General features: G+C 35.5%; 1 protein-coding gene across 4 annotated transcripts in view; it reads left to right on the plus strand.

The window, feature by feature from the left end:
• The window catches only part of atp13a4.S (ATPase type 13A4 S homeolog), a 63,750-nt gene extending 50,168 nt beyond the window's left edge, over positions 1 to 13,582 (plus strand). For 3 of the 4 annotated variants that reach the window (XM_018264465.2, XM_018264466.2, XM_018264467.2), the window contains 7 exons: positions 827 to 923; positions 3,283 to 3,355; positions 5,192 to 5,372; positions 6,592 to 6,800; positions 8,149 to 8,237; positions 11,379 to 11,459; positions 13,263 to 13,574. In XM_018264465.2, coding sequence (XP_018119954.1) covers positions 827 to 923; positions 3,283 to 3,355; positions 5,192 to 5,372; positions 6,592 to 6,800; positions 8,149 to 8,237; positions 11,379 to 11,459; positions 13,263 to 13,457 — 925 coding nt within the window. In that variant the 3' untranslated portion in view covers positions 13,458 to 13,574. 4 annotated transcript variants of the gene reach the window in all.
• Positions 13,583 to 20,950: the final 7,368 nt, after the last annotated feature.

Raw genomic sequence — 20,950 nt, forward strand, 5'->3', positions numbered from 1 at the left:
AACTGGCCATTGACTTTAATACATTTGGACAAAAAGTCACCATAAGAAAAAACGCCCACTGACTTCATGCATTTTGCAAAATTTTCACAATTTTTTTGCGGTTTCTAGGGATTCGGGTTGGGATTCGGCCTTTCTCAGCAGGATTCAGATTCGGCCGAATCATTCTGCCCGGCCGAACCAAATCCGAATCCTAATTTTAATATGCAAATTAGGGTCAGGGAGGGAAATTGCGTGACTTTTTGTCACAAAACAAGTAAGTAAAAAATGTTTTGCCCTTCCCACCTCTAACTTGCATATGCAAATTAGGATTTGGTTCGGTATTCGGCCGAATCTTTTGCGAAGGATTCGGGGGGTTCAACTGAATCCAAAATAGTGGATTCGGTGCATCCTTAGCGGTTTCGTCAATTTTTTGGCAAAGCGAAACAGGACAGATTCGCTCATCACTAGCTACAAGCAAACACCAATTTTGTCAGTACATTATATTTGAATTACTTTAAAGCTTTTTCATGTTTTGATGTTGCTCTTCCTTTAACAAACAGTAGTATCTTCAAATTAGCTAGGGGAAAGAAAACAAGAGAAAAATAAATATCCATCAAGCTTTAATGGGAAACAAGAGGAGTTTAGCACTGGCAATCAAACATAAGTAAATTTTTTTATTGTGATAAACTGGGTACATTTATAAACATTAATCTTAAATGTCTTAATAGCATACTATAGTTTTAGGGGGTAATTTTAAAAAGCCTATATATTCCTTTTAACCAGGATACATTTTTAATGTTTGTGTTTAAACAAAGTAGTTCTTGATTTTATTTTACACTTTTCCTAGGGAAGGGAGAGCTGCTTTAGTCACGTCATTCTGTGTGTTCAAATACATGGCTCTTTATAGTATGATTCAGTACATAGGAGTTCTGCTGCTCTACTGGGTAAGTTGTTGCATCTAGCTTGTATACCTAAACAGGCTATAACACTTTATTTATTTTTCCTCCATATTCTAATGATAATATTAAAGGAAAGGCTAACATTAAGTAAGCTTTATTAGAAAGGTCTTTATAAATACACCAGTAAACCCTCAAAGTAGTGCTGCTCTGAGTCCTCTGTCAAAAGAAACACCACATTTCTATCCTTCTATTGTGTACACATGGGCTTCTGTATCAGACTTCCTGTTTTCAGCTTAAACCTCCAGGGCACGGTCTTGAGCATGCTCAGTTTGCTCCTCTCCCCTCCCTCCTCCCCTCCCTAATGTAATCTGAGCCCAGAGCTATGAGTGAGCAGGGAGAGACTAAGGCAGGAAGTGATGTCACACCAAGCCAATATGGCAGCTGCTATCCTAAACAAACCGAGAGAGCTTCTAGAGCTGTTTACTCAAGTATGGTAAAGCATTCTGCAGAATAAATATAGTGTTATAGCTTGCACTATTGTGGCTAATCTATTGGCAATAAACTGCTTCGTTAGCTTTGCTTCTTTAAGAGGTGAAAAAAATAATGATTATGCTTTGTTTTTCCTACTTCTACAGAGTTATTACTAACTGAACTGTTAGCCTTATATAAGGCTCCATACATCTATTTACCATTAAAATCTTACCTTTTGTTTTCCATGTTCCTGTTGTGTAATAATGACTATTTTATTTAACTTTTATATCCTTCCCTGTTATGTAAGCTAAAATTTTAAGGACAGTGGCATGCATAGAAACACCACATACCATTCTGTGTCTACTTTCATTTAATGGAACCTACCTGTGTGATGTGGTTTTCAACCTGAAAATGCACATTTGCTCATTTTGAGGCCAATCTCCACTGGTTTCTTTCATCTGAGCTGGCGGAGAAAAAAATACATCTGCCATTGACTATAAGCCATTACTACAGTTACAGTATTAGCTAAATAATTAGTTAGTACAGGTATGGGACCTGTTATCCAGCATGCTGGGACCTGGGGTTTTCCTGATAACAGATCTTTCCGTAATTTGGATCTTCATACCTTAAGTCTACTAGAAATTCAATTAAACATTAAATAAACCCAATAGGCTGGTTTTCATTCCAATAAGGATTAATTATATCTTAGTTTGGATCAAGTACAAGGTACTGTTTTATTATTACAGAGAAAAAGGAAATTATTTTTAAAAAATTTGGACTATTTGGATAAAATGGAGTCTATGGCAGATTGCTCTTCCGTAATTCTGAAGTTTCTGGATAATGACTTTCAGGATAACGGATCCCATACCTGTAGTATCTTTCCATGCTGTATTCCTGATTCTAGCTGTAATTAAGTAATTTCAGCAAGTTAATAATAATTAAACACTGTATAAACTTACATAGAATAACACAAATCTCTCCTACAATAAGCGGCTACTTGTGTCTTATTTAAGCGAGGTGCATACATTTGGTAAATGAAATAATTTGCACCAGAGAGACATTCTGATTCAAAGTGCAAAATAACTGACCTAGAATAACATGTACTAGTTCTGAGCAAATGTGCTGTTCGGACATAACCCATAGCGATGAATTAGCATGTATGGGAGGTGTGACACCTGTTAGCCAGAATGCTTGGGGTTTTCCAGATATGGGGTCTTTCTGTAATTTGGATCTCCATACTTTGTTTGCTAAAAATTATTTAAACATGAGAAGCTAATGGAAAATATTAAACAAAAATGCTAGTGTCTCTCTTATTTATGCAAATGTCATTACATTTATGACTTTTAGAACATAACTTCCCATTAGCAATGAATGGACTAGTGCAGCTGAAATAATTCAGATAAATAATTGCTATGGGTCACTACATTTGAAAACAGGTTTGCACTAGTGATGGGCGAATTTTTCCCCTTTCGCCAAAAAATTAGCGAATTTCCAGCGAAATGCACGATACGGTGAAGAATTTGCGAAACGTGAATTTTGATGCCCGCATCAATTCTGAAGCTCACGTTAAAGTCAATGGGCGTCCAAATAATCCACGCTCGTCCAAATTTTTTTGTCGCCAACGAATTTTCGCGTCTGTTTCGCGAATTTGGCGTGAAACGCGGAAATTCACTGCAAATTCGCACCTGCCAAATTTATTCGCCCATCACTAGTTTGCACCTATGTTTTTGAATAAGCCTTGAATTCTTTCTAGGGAAATTGGTGATGTTCAGGCAATTTTGGGGAAATTTACTTTGTTTTCTATATCATAATGCTGTAAATAGCGGATTTCAGATTTTATATGCAGACAGATGGTCATCCAATTTAGTTAAGAACATATTTACTGTGAGGAATAAATCTCGTTATCTCAGTCTTTCATGTTTTCATTTTTCAGCAACAGACAACATATGCCAATTATCAGTTTCTATTCCAGGATCTGGCTTTAACCACTGTAATCAGTGTTACAAGTAAGTATAATGAAGTGCACATGCCCTCTACAATTTTGTACCCCTGCACAGGAAATTAAGCAAAATGTAGTACAGGAATGGGACCTGTTATTCAGAATGATTGGGACCTGGGGGTCTTTCTGTAAATTCGATCTCCATACCTTAAGTCTACGAAAAATCATTTAGGGGCAGATTTATCAAAGGGAAAATCCGATTTTCAAACAATTTTTTGTTTACTTCGACTAGGAAATAGTCCAAATTCAATTTGAAAAAAAATTCAAATTATTCAAATTTATCATCTACTGTCCCTGTTTTAGCCTATAAGGGAGAACCTCCTAGAACCTATTTGGAGTCAATTGGTGAACTTTGAAAATTCGTAGGTTTGTAAGGAAAAACTTTGAATCATATGATTCAAATGTGCTATTACTTCTATCCGTACAATTCGAATTCGATCGAAAACGGACCTATTCGCCCATTTGGTCTTTTTGAATTTCGAAGTTTTTAAAATTCGAAATTCAACCCTTGACAAATCTGCCCCATAAACATGAAATAAACACATACACACACCCAAACAAAGGCCCCAGTGATGGCCTAAACCTTGATTGTTGTAAAATAAAGATTTTTCTCTCCATTTAAGTCCCAGGATGAAACAGCATTTTTCTACCATTGACTTTTACATGACTTTGACAGGTTTTAGCTGGAGTATTTTTGGATTACATTTTTTTTTGCAGTTTTGGAGTATAATAAATCTTGAATCATTTTAGTTTTTTCCCCTCTAAAAATGTGTATTTTTTTCCCTTTTAAAACTCCACCAGAAAAATTTTAGGCTTCATAAATAGGCCCTAAATAAAAATAATGATTTAATATGAAGCTAAATCCATTTGTTATAGAGTAAATCATTTTACTTATTTGCATTATTTATTTTTGGATGTTGACTAAACTACAATGGATGTGTCTTCTTTTTTGTTTCGATTACATTTTTGCACATTTCATACATATGACTGAATACAGATTAAAAAAATACAAGGGTCAGATTATAGAAAATCAACAACCCAATATTAATCAAGAAAAGCATTGATTAAGGTGCAAAGGGTATAGTACATAGATGATGCTATATGTGAGGGATACTGTTGTCACATAATTAGCTGCTCTGCTTGATATAATGTACAGGTATGGGACCTGTTATCCAGAATGCTCGGGACCTGGGGTTTTCCGGATAATGGATCTTTCCGTAATTTGGGTCTTCATGCCTTAAATCTACTAGAAATTCATTTAAACATTAAATAAACCCAATAGGCTGGTTTTGCTTCCAATAAGGATTAATTATATCTTAGTTGGGATCAAGTACAAGCTACTGTTTTATTATTACAGTGAAAAAGGAAATTTTTAAAAATTTGGATTATTTGGATAAAATGGAGTCTATGGAGACAGCCATTCTGTAATTCGGAGCTTTCTGGATATCCGGTTCCCCCGATAAGGGATCCCATACCTGTAGTAGTAATTACATTGAATACTTAGGGTAGGACTACATGGACGTTTTTGGCGCGATCCGACGCGCTGCAACAAAACGCCAGCGTCAAATCGCATGCGATGGAAATAAGGTAAGTAATGGAAATGCCGGATGTGATCCGTCGCAACACGACTGTCAGATGCAGACGCTGCACTCTGCGTCTGCATCCAACAGTCGTGTCGCGTCGGATCAATGCTGCGACACCATGTGACAATGCATTCACGTATCTTATTTCCGTCGGCGATTTGACGCCACCGTTTTGTTGCAGTGCGTCGGATAGCGCAGAAAACGTCCATTTAGTCCTACCCTTAAAAGTGCTAAAGTTCACATTGTCTGTTTTATTTCAGTGAGTTTGAATCATGCATATCCCAAGCTTTCTTCATATAAGCCACCTGCTCAGCTCATCTCTCCTCCCCTGCTGCTTTCTGTGTTGATTAATATCATCTTAAGTCTAATTCTGCAAGTATGTGGCTTCATCATTGTTCAGAAACAGCAATGGTACATTTCTGGCCTCAGCTCCATTTATAGGTAAGCCATAGTAGACAAGCATTTATTTTGGCTATATAAATTGCAGTTCATTATTAGGCAAAATTGTAGTTTACTAGTACTAGTTTAAGTCTGCAAAAGGTTCTAGTATGGTTATACCCATATAAATTGGATAAACGTAATAAACATAACATGTCTGATCACTAGCAGAACTTACCTATGCCATAAATGCCTAATCTTCCTAGCAATGGTGTGATATCTTTAAATCAAACCAACCAAGGCCTATCTAAAAGATGATTACAGATTATTTTACTGAAATATCCTAAAAAGCAAGATAATAAGGGGGTGTTGCCAAGGCATAATGAAAAACAAAAAACAATCAAAACTAATCTCAACATCACATTCCTGTTAGAGGCTCCTATAAAGAAACATATAGGCGTGCTGGTTCCAGTAGTAATAAGGAATATTTATTATGATATGATGTAGAATCAGTACTATATCACTCTTGCAATGTGCAAATTAGAGTCTTGATTTCAGTAACGGGTAAATGAATTAAAACTTCACCTTTATTGTAAATGATTAAAGGGGTGGTTCACCATTAAGGTAACTTTTATTATGCTATAGAATAGGCAATTCTAAGCAACTTTTTCATTGGTTTTCAATATTTATTTTTTAAAAGTTTTATAGTTATTTGCCTTTTTCTTCTGACTCTTTGCAGCTTTCAAATGGGCGTCACTGACTCTCTTGTAAAAAACAAAAGCTCTGTAAGGCTACACATGTATTATTATTGTTACTTTTTATTACTGATCCTTCTATTCAGGCCTCTCCTATTCATAGTGCAGTCTCTTATTCAAATCAAATGAGCACAAGATGCAGCAGGGTCTTCTTATTGGGCTGCACTGGTTTCAATACAAAGTGCAAGGGACAGACACGAATGCTCCAAGGATGGGTCTCAATGGGTGCAACTGTGTGCTCTTTAAGGCTTTAGCACTTGCATCCATGGAAATAAAAAAATTAAGTCTTGGGTATATCAATTTTGCTTCACATACATATAGGGGTTGCGTGGATACATTTTGTTGCTGTTTAGATTGCAAACGACAGTTGGCATTGTACCTTTTGTGTTGTGAATGTTTTAATTCTCAGAATACAGACAGGTTTAACCTTGTGAAGCTTTTATGCCCTGAATAGCTACAAATGTAATTATTACTACTGACAAGTGCATTTTATAGCTCTTGAGACTAACAGACCTTTCTCTCCACAGTGCCTGTCTCCCAAGAAATAACAGCGATTCAAACAGTCTGCTTATAAGCAATAACACTAACCTGACAACTAGCGACAATTCAGCCAAAATCTCTGAATTCCAAACCTATGAAAATACCACAATCTGGCTGTTGGCCACTTTAAATTGTCTGATTGTAGCCCTTGTAGTCTCAAAAGGAAAGCCATTCAGACAGCCTTTATATACCAACTGTAAGTATCATGACATTTTTTCAAATCAGCTATTGCAAGATAAACTATATATTTTTACACTTTTAAAGGGATAGTTAAACTGAACATTAACATTTAGTATTTTGTAGACAGTGGCATCCTAAGGCCACTGGTCTTTATTTTTTTTTGTGAGGTTTGAATTATTTACATCATTCAGCTTTGAATTGTACATATTAAATATGTCTACCTGCTACACGTTCATTGGGCTTAATTACTTTAGCAACCATAAGTATTTAGCATGGAGGATAAATAGTAGATAACCCAAGATTAACAGTAAAACTGAAACCTTACAATCACTGTGTTTTTGGATTTGTGGGGTCAGTGACCCCAGCATCCAGATAGCATATTCAGATAAATGGCAGAAATAGGCAAAATAAAACAACTAATAATTCAAAAACCACAAAAATCAATAATATAGACCAATGCAAAAGTTGCTTTACATTGTTCCATATCTAACAAGTTAAAGGTGAACTTCTCCATCAAAGCAACATTTATTTTGAGTATCTGTATCTCCAAACTGATAACCAGCTTATAAATATGTACATATTAAAGGAGAAGGAAAGGCTAAAACTAAGGAAGCTTTATCAGAAAGGTCTATATAAATACACCAGTAAACCCTCAAAGTAATGTTGCTCTGAGTCCTCTGTCAAAAGAAACACAGCATTTCTTTCCTTCTATTGTGTACACATGGGCTTCTGTATCAGACTTCCTGTTTTCAGCATAAACCTCCAGTGCAGGGCTTGAGCATGCTCAGTTTGCTCCTCTTCCCCTCCCTGCTGTAATCTGAGCCCAGAGCTATGACTGAGCAGGGAAATACAGGCAGGAATTGATGTCACACCAAGTGAATATGACCGCTGCTATCCTAAACAAACAGAGAGCTTCTAGAGCTGTTACTCGGGTATGGTAAAGCATTCTACAGAATAAATAGTGTTATAACTTGCACTATAGTGGCTAATCTATTGACAATAAACTGCTTCAGGACCTTTCCTTCTCCTTTAAGGATAAGAAAGGAATACACCTACTCTAGATCATAAAACTAAGAAAAATGAGAACAACCATCTGATCAGAATATTCCAATGATAAATAGATTAGTTTACCAGGGCATACAATCTTTAATGGGGTAATATAAACAAATATTCCCAGTTCTAGCACATATTTGCTAGTCTTTACTTTTACTAGAATCATATGATCTGTTTCTCTTGGATATTAACCTACAGCAAGATTTGCACCTATTACATTGCTCAGAACTATATTGTATGTTACTATGTATGATTTTTTTTTATATTAAAATCTGTAAAACTGTACCTAAAGGCAAGTAATTATTTTTCAGATATATTTATAATTGTGATCGCTGTCCAGTTTGCAGTTTGTATATTTTTTTTGTTTGCCGATATTCAGAATCTTTACAAGGCTTTGGACGTGAGTATTATAATCCTTGTCCCGCAAATGTCTTTATATACTGAAAGCCTGTTACAAAACAAAAACATAAATCATATTTTCATAAAGGTCCCATCTTCATAATTATTGAGATTTTTTAATAATTTGTTCAAATGTTTTGCATAATGAAAAAAAAGTCCTTCTAAGCAAAAGCGCAATATACTTTAACGAAAATATTTCACTGGTTTAAAATGCTTTTTTAGATTTTCTTTTGAATTAAAAACAGTATTTATTCTGTCCTCTGGATCAGGCTCTTTAAACAAGACAGCAGAAATTCATATACTGTATATCCTGAGAAACAATAAGCTGAATGTCTGGATCTTTCAGAGGAGCAACTGTTCTCCATAATGCGGCTATGCGGCCTTGCCGCAAATCCGGGCCTGGGGAAACAATCATACTTATGAACAGCAGGGGGAGCCCCCGCCTTCCCAGCCATGCAGAACTCAAGCAGCTTTGTTTGTTTCCCTGTAGAGCAGTCAGCGACTGTGTAGAGATTTGTATTGGATTTTATTCTTGTCTTTACATCCCCTTTACTGTTTCCAACTACAGCTGCAGGGACAAAGATCATGGAGCCAGATTTAAACAGATAAACTGGGATTCTATTTGGTATACTATTTTGTTGTAGCCACTGGTTCTGCAGAGTTGGAGAAAGTTTGTATTAAACAATACAAAAACTATAAAATCCACATTATATTATATAACAACACAGGACCCAGTGCAATCTGCATATTCTGATTATAAATCAGTTTTGCTGTATGGGCTTCTGGCAGATATTATTTGACTTGTGCTGTTTTGATAATTTATGACGATCCTGAAGCAGCCCAGACCACACTGAGCATGTGCACAGTCTTGGTCTTGCAAAGATGTTTAAAGGGGTTGTTCACCTTTGTAACAAATTGGCATATCTAACAGTTCACATGAATAGAACAAACTTTTCCATGGAAATAGTTAACAGAAAAAGTACAGTTCAAGAGATATTCACCTCAGAAGTGTCCCTGTACTAATCCTTCAGTTCCACACAGACCCTGTGCTGGGAGGGGGTCACTGACCCCCAAAAACACTACAGTGTTCACTTCCTCTTCCTTATATGACATCACACATTGTACTGGCAGCTAACTTAACTCCTATTGGTTGTGTCTGCTGTCAATCTGCCACTGCTTCCTGTGCTGGGGAATTTGAGCAGCATTCAGGTACTGAAGAGAAACTGTTACAAGTTTGTGAGAGGGAGGGGGAGTGTGGGCTGTGTGCTGCAGAGACTTCAACTGTGCAGATGGGGGGGGGGTCGAGGTGCTTGAGACCAGGAGTTTTACGGATAATAGATCTTTCCATAATTTGGATCTTCATACCTTAAGTCAACTAGAAAATCATGTAAACATTAAATAAACCCAAATAGGCTGGTTTTGCTTCCAATAAGGATTAATTATTTCTTAGTTGGGATCAAGTACAAGCTACTGTTTTATTATTACACAGAAAAAAGAAATCATTTTTAAAAATTTGAATTATTGGATTATAATGGATACTATGGGAGATGACACTTGTACTTTCCAGAAATATATTATTTTTTTGGGGGGGGGGTCCATGTATTATTTGTGTATTTACCTCATAAAAAATCATTATTCGGCAGCTGACGTGACTTCCTGGGACTATTTGTATGAGCTTGAGGCTTTCCAAGTGAGTTGAATTTTTGTGCATAAACTAAAATATTTTTCTGGTATAATTCCCTATATCATGAAAAATATAACTTTTTAATTTTTTGGTATTTAGAGCTCTAAATCTTGTTCCAGAAGTGGAACACTTAAACACTTAAAAAAGGTATCGTTTTCCTAGGTAAATTACCACCCCCCCCCCCCCCAGGAGAGCGCGCAAAATGTTCAAAAAACCTACCTGCCCTCAACACTGCTCTGCCTGTCACTTAGGGCTGCCACCTTACCCCTTTAAAACCAAACACATATGAAATTCACAGCCTGCATGGCTAATTAGCAATTCATTTAGATGCATGATACATGGCTGCACAGAAATCAGTTCAGTCTGCATCATCTAAATGAGTTGATAATTAGCCATGCAGGCTGTGGATTTCATATGTGTTTGGTTTTAAAAGGGTGAGGTGGCAGCCCTACTGTCCCTGCTAGATGTGTAAGTTACATACGTTTCTCAGCAAGTCAGTGCTGGTTTTGTTGCAGTTTTGTAAATAACTGACATTATGCTTAATGCCAAAGATATTAAAAGGTAAAAATATAGAAAAGCCAGTATTTATTCCCAGAAAAGGTTGCAGCCCTTTGGCACTCCATTCAGTTATAGCCAAGGCAGAAGGACAGTGCCAGAATTGGGAGAACAATGTTGCTCCTTCCTTTTCTGCAGTGTTTGTCTGCATGGCTGTGTGATTGTTTGTTTGTTGCAAGGCAGGTTTGTTTATATGCTGCATCTGTTAACCTCTGCCATTACAATTGAGTAATCAACCAATAACATTCAAATTATGTGACTGGTTACAGTTCACAAGCACCCAATAAATTACTAGGAGGAGGGCAGTATCAACATCCAATAGGAAACAAGTAAGGGCAAAGCCTGGGCGTGATGGTCATCATATAGGAAGTTCTTGGTGTGTCAGGTTCAAAATAGGCCACTCCCATCACTTCAAAAAACTGGTCAGAGAGACAGGAGAAGGACTGAGTTAATAGGTATAAAAATTAGCTTTTACAATGGCATTTTTACTTTTTGTTATGGAAAATGGTTTTTCTAACACATTGAGAGCATTTTTAGTGGTTTCATAAGATTTGTACATTGAAGGTGAACAACCCCTTTAACAAAGTTACAAGATGGTGACCCCCTGTAGCCAACTTTGAAAGCATAAGTCATTTTTTTGAGTAGGCTTGTGGGGCAGTAAGTTCATGTTTATGCTTAGTATACAAAATATAGCATTTCTAGCCTTATTCTATTTTAGACTTTACTGCCCCTTTAACAATGCAAATTAATTTATTTATAGTGTTACTGGCCCTTTTTTAGTTCTAAATTTGCAAATATTTACCAAGAAAACTAAGCTAGAATTCTCATGTGTTCACAGCATGAGGTGAAATAGTAGAATGCAATCTCAAGAACTGGTTTTGATTCTCTCCTTTTTGTTCTCAGCTGGTCTGCACTCCTCTCATATGGAGAGGAGCTATTGGAATCATGCTGCTCATCACATTGGCAGTGTCTTACATTGCAGAGGTAAGCATTTCTGCATGGCAGTAAATGTCATAATAATATTATAATTATTCATTATTTTAATATTATATGTTGTCTAAATGAGCTACAAATGTTACACTATAGTTTCCTGGGAAGCTGGAATACCTGGGAATTTAAATGCGATATCCGGACTTGTTTCCAGACTCCAGAAAAGCATCAATTGTTTGCTATGATGTTTCCCATAATAACCAGAAATCAGAAATTGTGTTTGAACATGCACCAAAAAATAAAGGAAAGATTTGAGAAAGGTTTCTAATTGTTTTCATAAGCATCAGAGCAGCCTCTTTCTTTGTCCTGACAACTTCCTTGACTACTTGGTGGTCAGACTGGTCAGAAACTGGCCAGCAGGTGGCGCTGTTGGAACAAAATGAATTCATATTAACAGCCTTATACCTTAAAGGAATTGTTCAGTGTAAAAATAAAAACTGGCTAAATAGATAGGCTGTGCAAAATAAAAAATGTTTCTAATATAGTTAGTTAGCCAAAAATGTAATGTATAAAGGCTGGAGTGATTTTATGTATAACATGTCAGTCAGAACTCTACTTCCTGCTTTTCAGCTCTCTTGGTTTACACTGACTGGTTGTCCTGGTTACCAGGCAGTAACCAATCAGAGACTTGAGGGGGGGCCACATGGGTCATATCTGTTGCTTTTGAATCTGAGCTGAATGCTGAGGATCAATTACAAACTCACGGAACAGAAATGTACCATGTGGCCCCCCTTCAAGTCGCTGACTAACTCAGAGTTATAGAGCTGAAAAGCAGGAAGTTGGATTCTGGCTGTTTTATTAGACATCTGTTCACTCCAGCCTTTATACATTACATTTTTGGCTAACTAACTATATTAGAAACATTTTTTATTTTGCACAGCCTATCTATTTACACAGTTTTTATTTTCATACTGAACTGTTCCTTTAATATCTTGGATTAAAAAGAAAATAAATAATGAATGTAAATGACAAACGTGCTTAGAATAGCACTCTCATCAATTGTACAATCACTTCTTTTAAAGGTTTACTTATCCGTTAAGCAAACAAAAAATCTACTAAGCAAACTGATAACCTTTTACAAAACCATTGTATTGGTAATATGGTAGCCATATAGTAACTGGAGCTGGGGGAAAAGGCCATTAAACAACCAGGTTGACTTTGGTTCATAAACCAGATATAGAGCTTTTCTGATATAAAAAGGATTTGTTTCAGATATATATATATATATATATATATATATATATATATATATATATATATATATATATATATATATAAACAGTATGTGACTGATCAACCCTCCGCTTTTGTGAACATGTCGCTTTAAAAGTCACTTTCAATTCCTATTTGTTGATATGTGAATTTTCTGTTTGGTATATTATGATAAGGTACTGTGCACATACTATGATTATAATAATGAAGAGGGAAATTTAATATTATATATAATACACAAAAGCCATGAATATACTGTAAATTATATCCTTATAAACGGTGAGTAGTGATGTCATCAGTTATAAACGGTGAGTAGTGATGTAATTTCTGTCACATGACTCACTAAAATTTGTGTATTATAATTAATAAAGTACCCCCAGTTGTAAAATATGAGGATATTATAAGTTACCTCGGAGTTCCATGACCTGTATAAAAACACTCGGCCTTCGGCCTCGTGTTTTTATATGGTCATGAAACTCCTCGGTAACTTATAATATCCTTATATTTTACAAGAGGGGGTACTTTATTCACTATATATACTTTACTCCAATATATTATACCATGAATGTGTATTTTATTTTCCAGGAAGCTATCATTGAAAATAGATCACTGTGGAATGCAATGAAAAAAATCTTCCATTATAAATCAAAAAGTCCTTACAAGAGGCTACAGCGCTTGTTAAAGAAAGATGCAGAGTGGCCTCCACTCAACAGAAAAGACTATGCTGAGGAAAGGGGATACTACGTCAATCCAACTTTTGAAAGTAATGAACACAGCTGACATGGATAAACAGAAAATGTGTATTTTTGATCGGATTTGTTTAAAAATATTTGTGTGTTCTATATTTTGGACTGTGATTTTAGATTTTGATAAATTTTATATTGTAATAAATTTTGCAAAATGTATTATGCAGCCTAGTGTTTTTATTTTCTTCTAAATGTTTGCTTGCATTTATGAACTACATCAATTTATTAACAAACATTAATCTAAAAGCATGTTCTCATATACTATGGGCCATGTCTAGGAGTTGGGTTAGGATTCGTTTCAGGTCATTATATTTGTTTACCCTCAAGACACTGTCAACAAACAGCTTGTATAAATCACCCTTCTATTTTATGCTTTTCATTCAGTTATTTATTATGTTAAGGTTAAATAAGAAATAGTTGTTTGTTAAATGTAGCAATATACATATTCTCATAAATCAATATTTAAGTAATATTTTCCATGTGACAGAAATCTAACAATGCTTTTATGGATGTAGCTCACAATGGGACAACCCCAATAAGGGGATTATTTATCAAAGTCCGAATTTATCTCAATATTTTCTGAAAAAAACTCTGGTCATATTTATTAATACACTTTCCTGAAAATTTCGTTTGCGGGAAACAATCGTGATAAATCCGATTTTCACAATATTATCGGATTCGTCATCCGATTTTCAAGATTTTTCACCTGAAAACTCAGAATTTTGCCCAAAAAATTTTGGGTATTGGCAACAACCCAGCGCACATCAAAAAATCATTGGGACTTCTCCCACTGACTTATATGCAACCTCGACAGGTCTGAGATGCCGGATTTTCAGATTCAGACTTTTCCATCCTCGGGGTTTAATAAATTCTGAAAAATTCGTGATTTTTTTTAAAAGTCAGATTTTATAAAAAAAAAAAAAAACACAAATTTTTCGTGATTTTTGCATTCGGAGTTTAGTAAATAAACCCCTAAAAGTAGACCTTGCGTTAGTAAAGTATGGGCACTCCTGTCCTAGAACAATGCTTCGCATATTGGGCCCCTGTGGGTTTCACCAGCCACATCTTCACTGGTAGGTAGTTTCATTATAAAGTAAGAAAAGTAACTATAAACCAAATTAGCTTGGTTTTGCATTTGGAATTTGTTCAATCTTTTGCAACAGGTATCAAAGAAATTGCCATTTACACCATTAAAAGTTAAATAGTTCTAGGACCATGTCATTTAATTCATATCCCATTTATAATTTAGAAATAGCAGAATTATGCCCAGAACATTGCATGCTTTTTGAACTAATAAACGTTTTTACTTTGCAATAAGAAAGTTCTGCACTATGTTCCTTGTTTATTGTGAGTCTGTGTCCATCCCAAAAGGATTTTATATAGCAGCTGGTGCATATGTAAAGCTAATGACACAGCCACTAAAAAACTCTAGCTATAGGTAGTGGTGTAAAAGTGACAAAAACACCAGCTATATGCTCCAAATTATCTTTTGATATTTTAAATTAGGATTAGATTAATTTGATTGGAAGTGGTCTTTTTTCAAACCAAAATAACTATGTACAGTAATAGCACTCAGACATGCCCTATATTATACTATATTATACTATACTGTACTATCATTCTGTAATTAAGGGGAATATATCCTTAAAGGGCACCTGTTGGGCAAAAATAATAGCCCACACTCTGGTTGGGGGTCAGAAGAATGTGGTCCCTAAATTTCGATTTCAAATTCAGCAGCATCCTGATGTTCCAGTTTTTCCAGTTAAATTATGTAGCTGCATGGTGATGATTCCTTGAATTAAGGAATCTCTTCCATTTCTTGCTTAGAGCATGCAGAACCATTGGTAGATGCTACTTGTAACTATCTAGGAATCAAGTCATATATTTGTCATGGGTGTAATGCATGTGTACACTTCCCCATCCAATTGTCCTGTGCTGAATTGCTCAGTAGATTCATCTTCTGTATATGTAATATCTTTTATTATTATGCATGTTATGTCATGTTAATGTGTTCCACCATGTACTCTTGTGGATCATAAATCAATTAACATCATTCAGACAGTTTTTTGATTTCATAATACAACCACTTTGAAAGGACTCAAGTTCAAATTATAAACTACACCCAATATCTATCAAATCTGCCTCAAGAAGCAATAGTTTTTTAGCAAAAAAAAGTGAAGCAAATTAAAAAAATATAAACAAATACAAAATGAAGAATTGGCGATTCTATAACATAAAGTTAAATTAACTTAAATTTAAAGGACAAGGAAAGTGTATACATAAATCCTGCTTCAGATATAGGCATACCTTTTGTGTAGTCAGCCTTGCCTTCCAATCGTCTCTGTGTATAGCCTTTGGTGACATCTGCAGGCTGCTTACAGAAATAACCGCACAGTACTGTGTAAAAAAATCCCATGATGCATCCGATCTCAACACAGACAAAGGCAGAGGATTCTGCGCACTGAAAGCGTTCAAAGGGAGCGCATGCGCAGTAGAGCTCATATGTGAACGAGCGAACAGAGCAGGAGGACGTGCAAACTGTGCACGCAGCTTGTCCTTGTGCCCTCCCACTTGTATGCGCGCACCAATAGCAACACGTCTAAACGGTTGCTATGGTGACGCCTTGCCGGACTGCCTGTTACTTGTTAGGATCCGTTTTTTTTTAAATCAGTTACTGCACAGCTTCGGGCAGCTTCAGTTGCTGCTCTTCTCTTAAAGTAACGGCGCTCCTTTCTGGCAAATGCTCTTTACAGATAGAGGAAACTTTTGAGGTACTGGATATTTTCTTTTAAAGAAAAAACCTACAGAGTTTTTAAATCGCTCTCTCAATTAGAGGAATCAGTGCACTCTCCTATATTTGTGCACTGTACAAATAGTCAATAATGTTGAAATGAATAAAATAGTACTGTGGTTTGTGTGATGGTATATAGCCACAAGTTTGTACATATTTACCCACAATGATCCTCAGCAATTAATGTGAGCGATTTAATAAATAAATTAATTATTTACTGATTTACATCACAATTCATTCTTCATATTAATCGATTCTTTTTAAGTTTTTTTTAAAATAATTATATTTTTTAATTAATTAGTAATACATTAATTTTAAATTCATTTAATATACTTAAAAAAATTCAATAAAGCTATAATATAGAATCAACTTGTTTTTCATCCATTTTGTATGTAGTAATTTAATTTAATTCGAGCATTGCCATGTCCCTTCCCCCCCTTCATGTAACTTGTACTATATATTTTTTTTTTAGCAAATTAATCATGTGGCGTTCAGCAATAAGATGTGCGCCAATGATTCTTTAATACATAACCAAAAGATTGTTTTTTAAATATAGAGCATCTAACCTCATTGGACTAAAGGGCACATTTACATAGCACGTAGCATAAAGGCAGCATATATTCACAGCACTTCTAATGAGCTATAATTCCTTCAGGACAGGGTTCATGTCAGCAGTAGTTGAGATTGAATAATGAAAGGTATGACCAGGTTTCAGCCTTTTCCCTTAGTGATGTCTGTATGCTCCTATTTCCATAAAATTATACACATAGTCTTTACTTCAGGGTTATTTGTACCCAAGATCATGTACTTGTAAAGTGTAATCATATCCCCTCGCAAGGAACTTTTTTTTCTAGAAAAAACAACCCCAACCTTGAAAGCAGTGGCGTAAATAGATATTACTGGGCCCCACAGCAAATTATTTTTCAGGCACCCAAAATTTTTAGCAGTTGACTAGTTTTATCAATATTTATTGAAACTGTACATGAATTAGTGCCTCGTGGGGCCCCTATACCTCCTGGGCCCCCCTGCAGGCGCAGAGTCTGCTTCCTCTATAGTTACGCCCCTGCTTGAAAGTCTCCCCTCATAATGTAACTCTTCCATCCCTCTAACCAGTTTAGTTGCACTTAGTATCTGCACTCTCTCCAGCACTGGAGTCCAAAACTGCCCCCCATACTCCAGATGAGCCCTCGCCAGGGAATTAAAAAAGTTAATGCCCTTTTTTATACAAGAGAAAACTTTATTTGCTGTAGTTGCCTCAGAATAACACTACCCAGAATTAAACAACTTGTTATCTTCAGACTCCGTTTGTTTTCAAAAGAAAAGATACACTGAATGCTGTATTGTGAAATACTTACACCTCTAACAGAGTCTGTGTATATATATTTCGATCTATATATCTAAATATATATATCTAAATATATATATATATATATATATATATATATATCCATATGTATATATATATATATATATATATATCTATATGTATATATATATATATATATATATATATATATATATATATATATATATATATATATATATTCTTATGAAGGATCAGCACACACTGTTCTGTAGTGAAGTAATAGTGTTTATTTTCTAAAAAAAACACCCATGAAAAAGGTCCCCTTGTTTTATATATTATGTGCATTTTAGCATTACCTGTAATCAATGTCCATTGAACGCTGTTTTTTCACTGAGGGCTAAATCCTCCCCAGCCAGCAATCAGGCTTTTAAAGGAGAGATATTCCCAAAACAAACGCCCAATTTTAAAAGCATAGGATCACCACTAGTTAAAATGGGGGATATGGGGTGCTACAACCACTGATGCTATGCCACAGCTCCTGGCTAAATATACAATATCAAAACAGGGGGGTTGTGGGAGCACTATAAAGGCTTTAAAGTTTATATATATAAGTATAATAAATGCTATTGCTATTTACCTTGACGTGGTATGGTGGCTTATCACTTTTATGATCATAACTTTGTAACAAAATAAATCCTGTTTTGGGTACATATGCAATAGCATTTATTATACTTATATATATATATATACTTTAAAGCCTTTACAGTGCTCCCACAACCCCCCTGTTTTGATAATATATTATATATATTTATATATATATGTATGTATATATATATATATATATATATATATATATATATATATATATATATATATATACACATACATACATTATATATATATAGATATATATATATATATTATCCATGACATTAGATAAGGTTAAATTAGTTAGTTTGGTAATGTATTCTTTATGCATCATACCATAGACCATTCATAGGTCTTTGTAGAATTTTTAAAAATATGTATTTACACAATTTTTTTGTCTCAAGTAAGTGGAGCTAAACCTCAAAAATTTCTTTCTTTCAGACAAACATACAGAAATGCCTAAATGCATAGTACACGGATGTCATCACTACACAGGGCAAAAGGATAAATTCCCGAACGTGACACTTCATAACTTTCCAAAAGATATCTATGCAATAACCAATTGGTTAAGACAAACTGCACAGTATGGAGACAATTTGGATGCAGAGGCGGATAAATTTTTACAAGCATCTAAAACTGGACGCTATAGAATTTGTTCGTTGCACTTCACAGATGATTCTTTCATCATGCAAGGATCCAAAAAAGTACTGAAGCCTACAGCTGTACCTACCATTTTTGAAAACCAACCAACCACAGTTTCGGTAACTGCAATGGAAGCTGCACCTTTCCAAAGCCACAAGAGAAGAAGAGTAGACGATGAAGTTCCTTCTACCTCTCACACCTTAGTCCGTGTAGTACGAAATCTTATAACAATTGGAACTCAGACAGACAACATAATTATGGTTGATGAAAATACCACTACAAGCGATACACTATTTGGAATAGATCAGTCATGTGGTTCTGATTACTCAATGACAACTTTGGACATAGCAATACAAACAGGAGATGATTCTGTGCCTGCTGAACCGCGGAAAATAAAAGCGGACCATACATACCCTGTTTCGTTTTCTACACCTATAAAATTAACACAGCATATAGTTACAACTGGAAATATATCAACTGAACAGAACCTCAGAGATTCTACGGTTCTGGAAGATCCTAATTTAATTGTAGATCTCGATAGCACAATCAGCAGTATACAAGTGCTTGACACAAGTACTGAAGAAGAAAAGGAAACTTCCCTTTATGTTCCAGAAGAAAGTGTTACATTTACAGAAGAAGAATCAACATTTACAGAACAAACTGAAGAAATAAATCAGCGACGTTTCATTGTTTTTGAAGAATCCCTTGACCAGCTGTTTTATCTGATCAAATGTCAACATAGTGGTGAATTACACTGTCAAGCTCCCATAATCGATATCGAGAAAAAAATTTACGGAAGTATGGTAGAGGTACAGTTAACCTGTATTTCTGGACATAGATCCTTTGTATGGAATTCCCAACCTATGGCAGGTCAGATATCAATTGGCAACGTATCACTGGCATGTGCTATTTTACTAAGTGGTTCTTCTTTTACCAAAGTGAAAGAAATGTTTCAGCTAATGGCCATTCCTTTTTTTTCTCATACTACTTACTACACCTACCAGAAACGATACGTTTTTCCAGCTATAGAGTTGTCTTGGATCAATGAACAGGAATCTTTGAAAGAAGACATCACAGGTAAAGCTGTTGTATTGGCCGGTGACGGACAATTTGACAGTCCGGGACACTGTGCAAAATACTGCACCTATTCTATGATGGACATAATGACTAAGAAGATTGTCGATTTCGAGATAGAGCAAGTTGGACCAGGGAAAAATACAGGACAAATGGAAAGAAATGCATTTGAAAACATTGTGGAGAAACTGGAAAACAAAGGAGTAAATATTAAAATATTGGCAACAGATCGTCACCCGAGCATTAGAAACTTCATGCAGTCTAAAAGTGAGACCATTAATCATCAATTTGATGTGTGGCACATCTGTAAGGGTCTGGTGAAAAAACTTACAGCTGCAAGCAAGAAACGAAAATGTAAAGATATAGCTGAATGGATTGGACCCATAGCAAATCACTTGTGGTGGTGTTCACAAACATGTGATCAGAATGTTGACAATTTGTTGGATAAATGGAAATCAGTGCTCTATCACATTGCAAATAAGCACACATTCAAAAATTTGAAAACATACAAAAAATGCCAGCACAAAAGATTGACTGCAGCACAAAAAAAAGATAAAAAATGGATAACCACTACTCATCCTGCTTACAGCACTTTAGTCGGTATTCTGACCAACAAATTGCTCATCAAAGACATTTCTAAAATTGAGAAATTCTGCCACACGGGAGACCTAGAGAACTTCCACAGTAAGGTATTAAAGTACCGGCCAAAAAGAATTGCATTTAAAATGGACTCAATGCATGCTCGAACCATGTTGGCCGTGCTCTCTCATAACAAAAATGTTAGTCGGCAACAGGCTACTATTCGTTGTTCGAAAAAATCAACATTACCGGTTGGGGAAAAGAGATTCAAAATTGTTTTCCCTAAACAAAAAAAAGAATGGGTTGCAAAACCTATTTTTGAAGAAGTCTCGGATTCTCATCTAAGCAACATAATTGTTGATGCCGGAAAAATATTGAATGGCGTTACTGTTCACCGTTGGGAGTCTCGTAGCAAGGCCTTACCCAAAAACATTGCTACAAAAATACGGCCTGAGAAATCAGTGACAATAGCCCAGCGTTACTCTAG

The sequence above is a fragment of the Xenopus laevis genome, chromosome 5S, assembly GCF_017654675.1.
Source record: "Xenopus laevis strain J_2021 chromosome 5S, Xenopus_laevis_v10.1, whole genome shotgun sequence".
Classification (NCBI taxonomy): Eukaryota; Metazoa; Chordata; class Amphibia; order Anura; family Pipidae; genus Xenopus; species Xenopus laevis.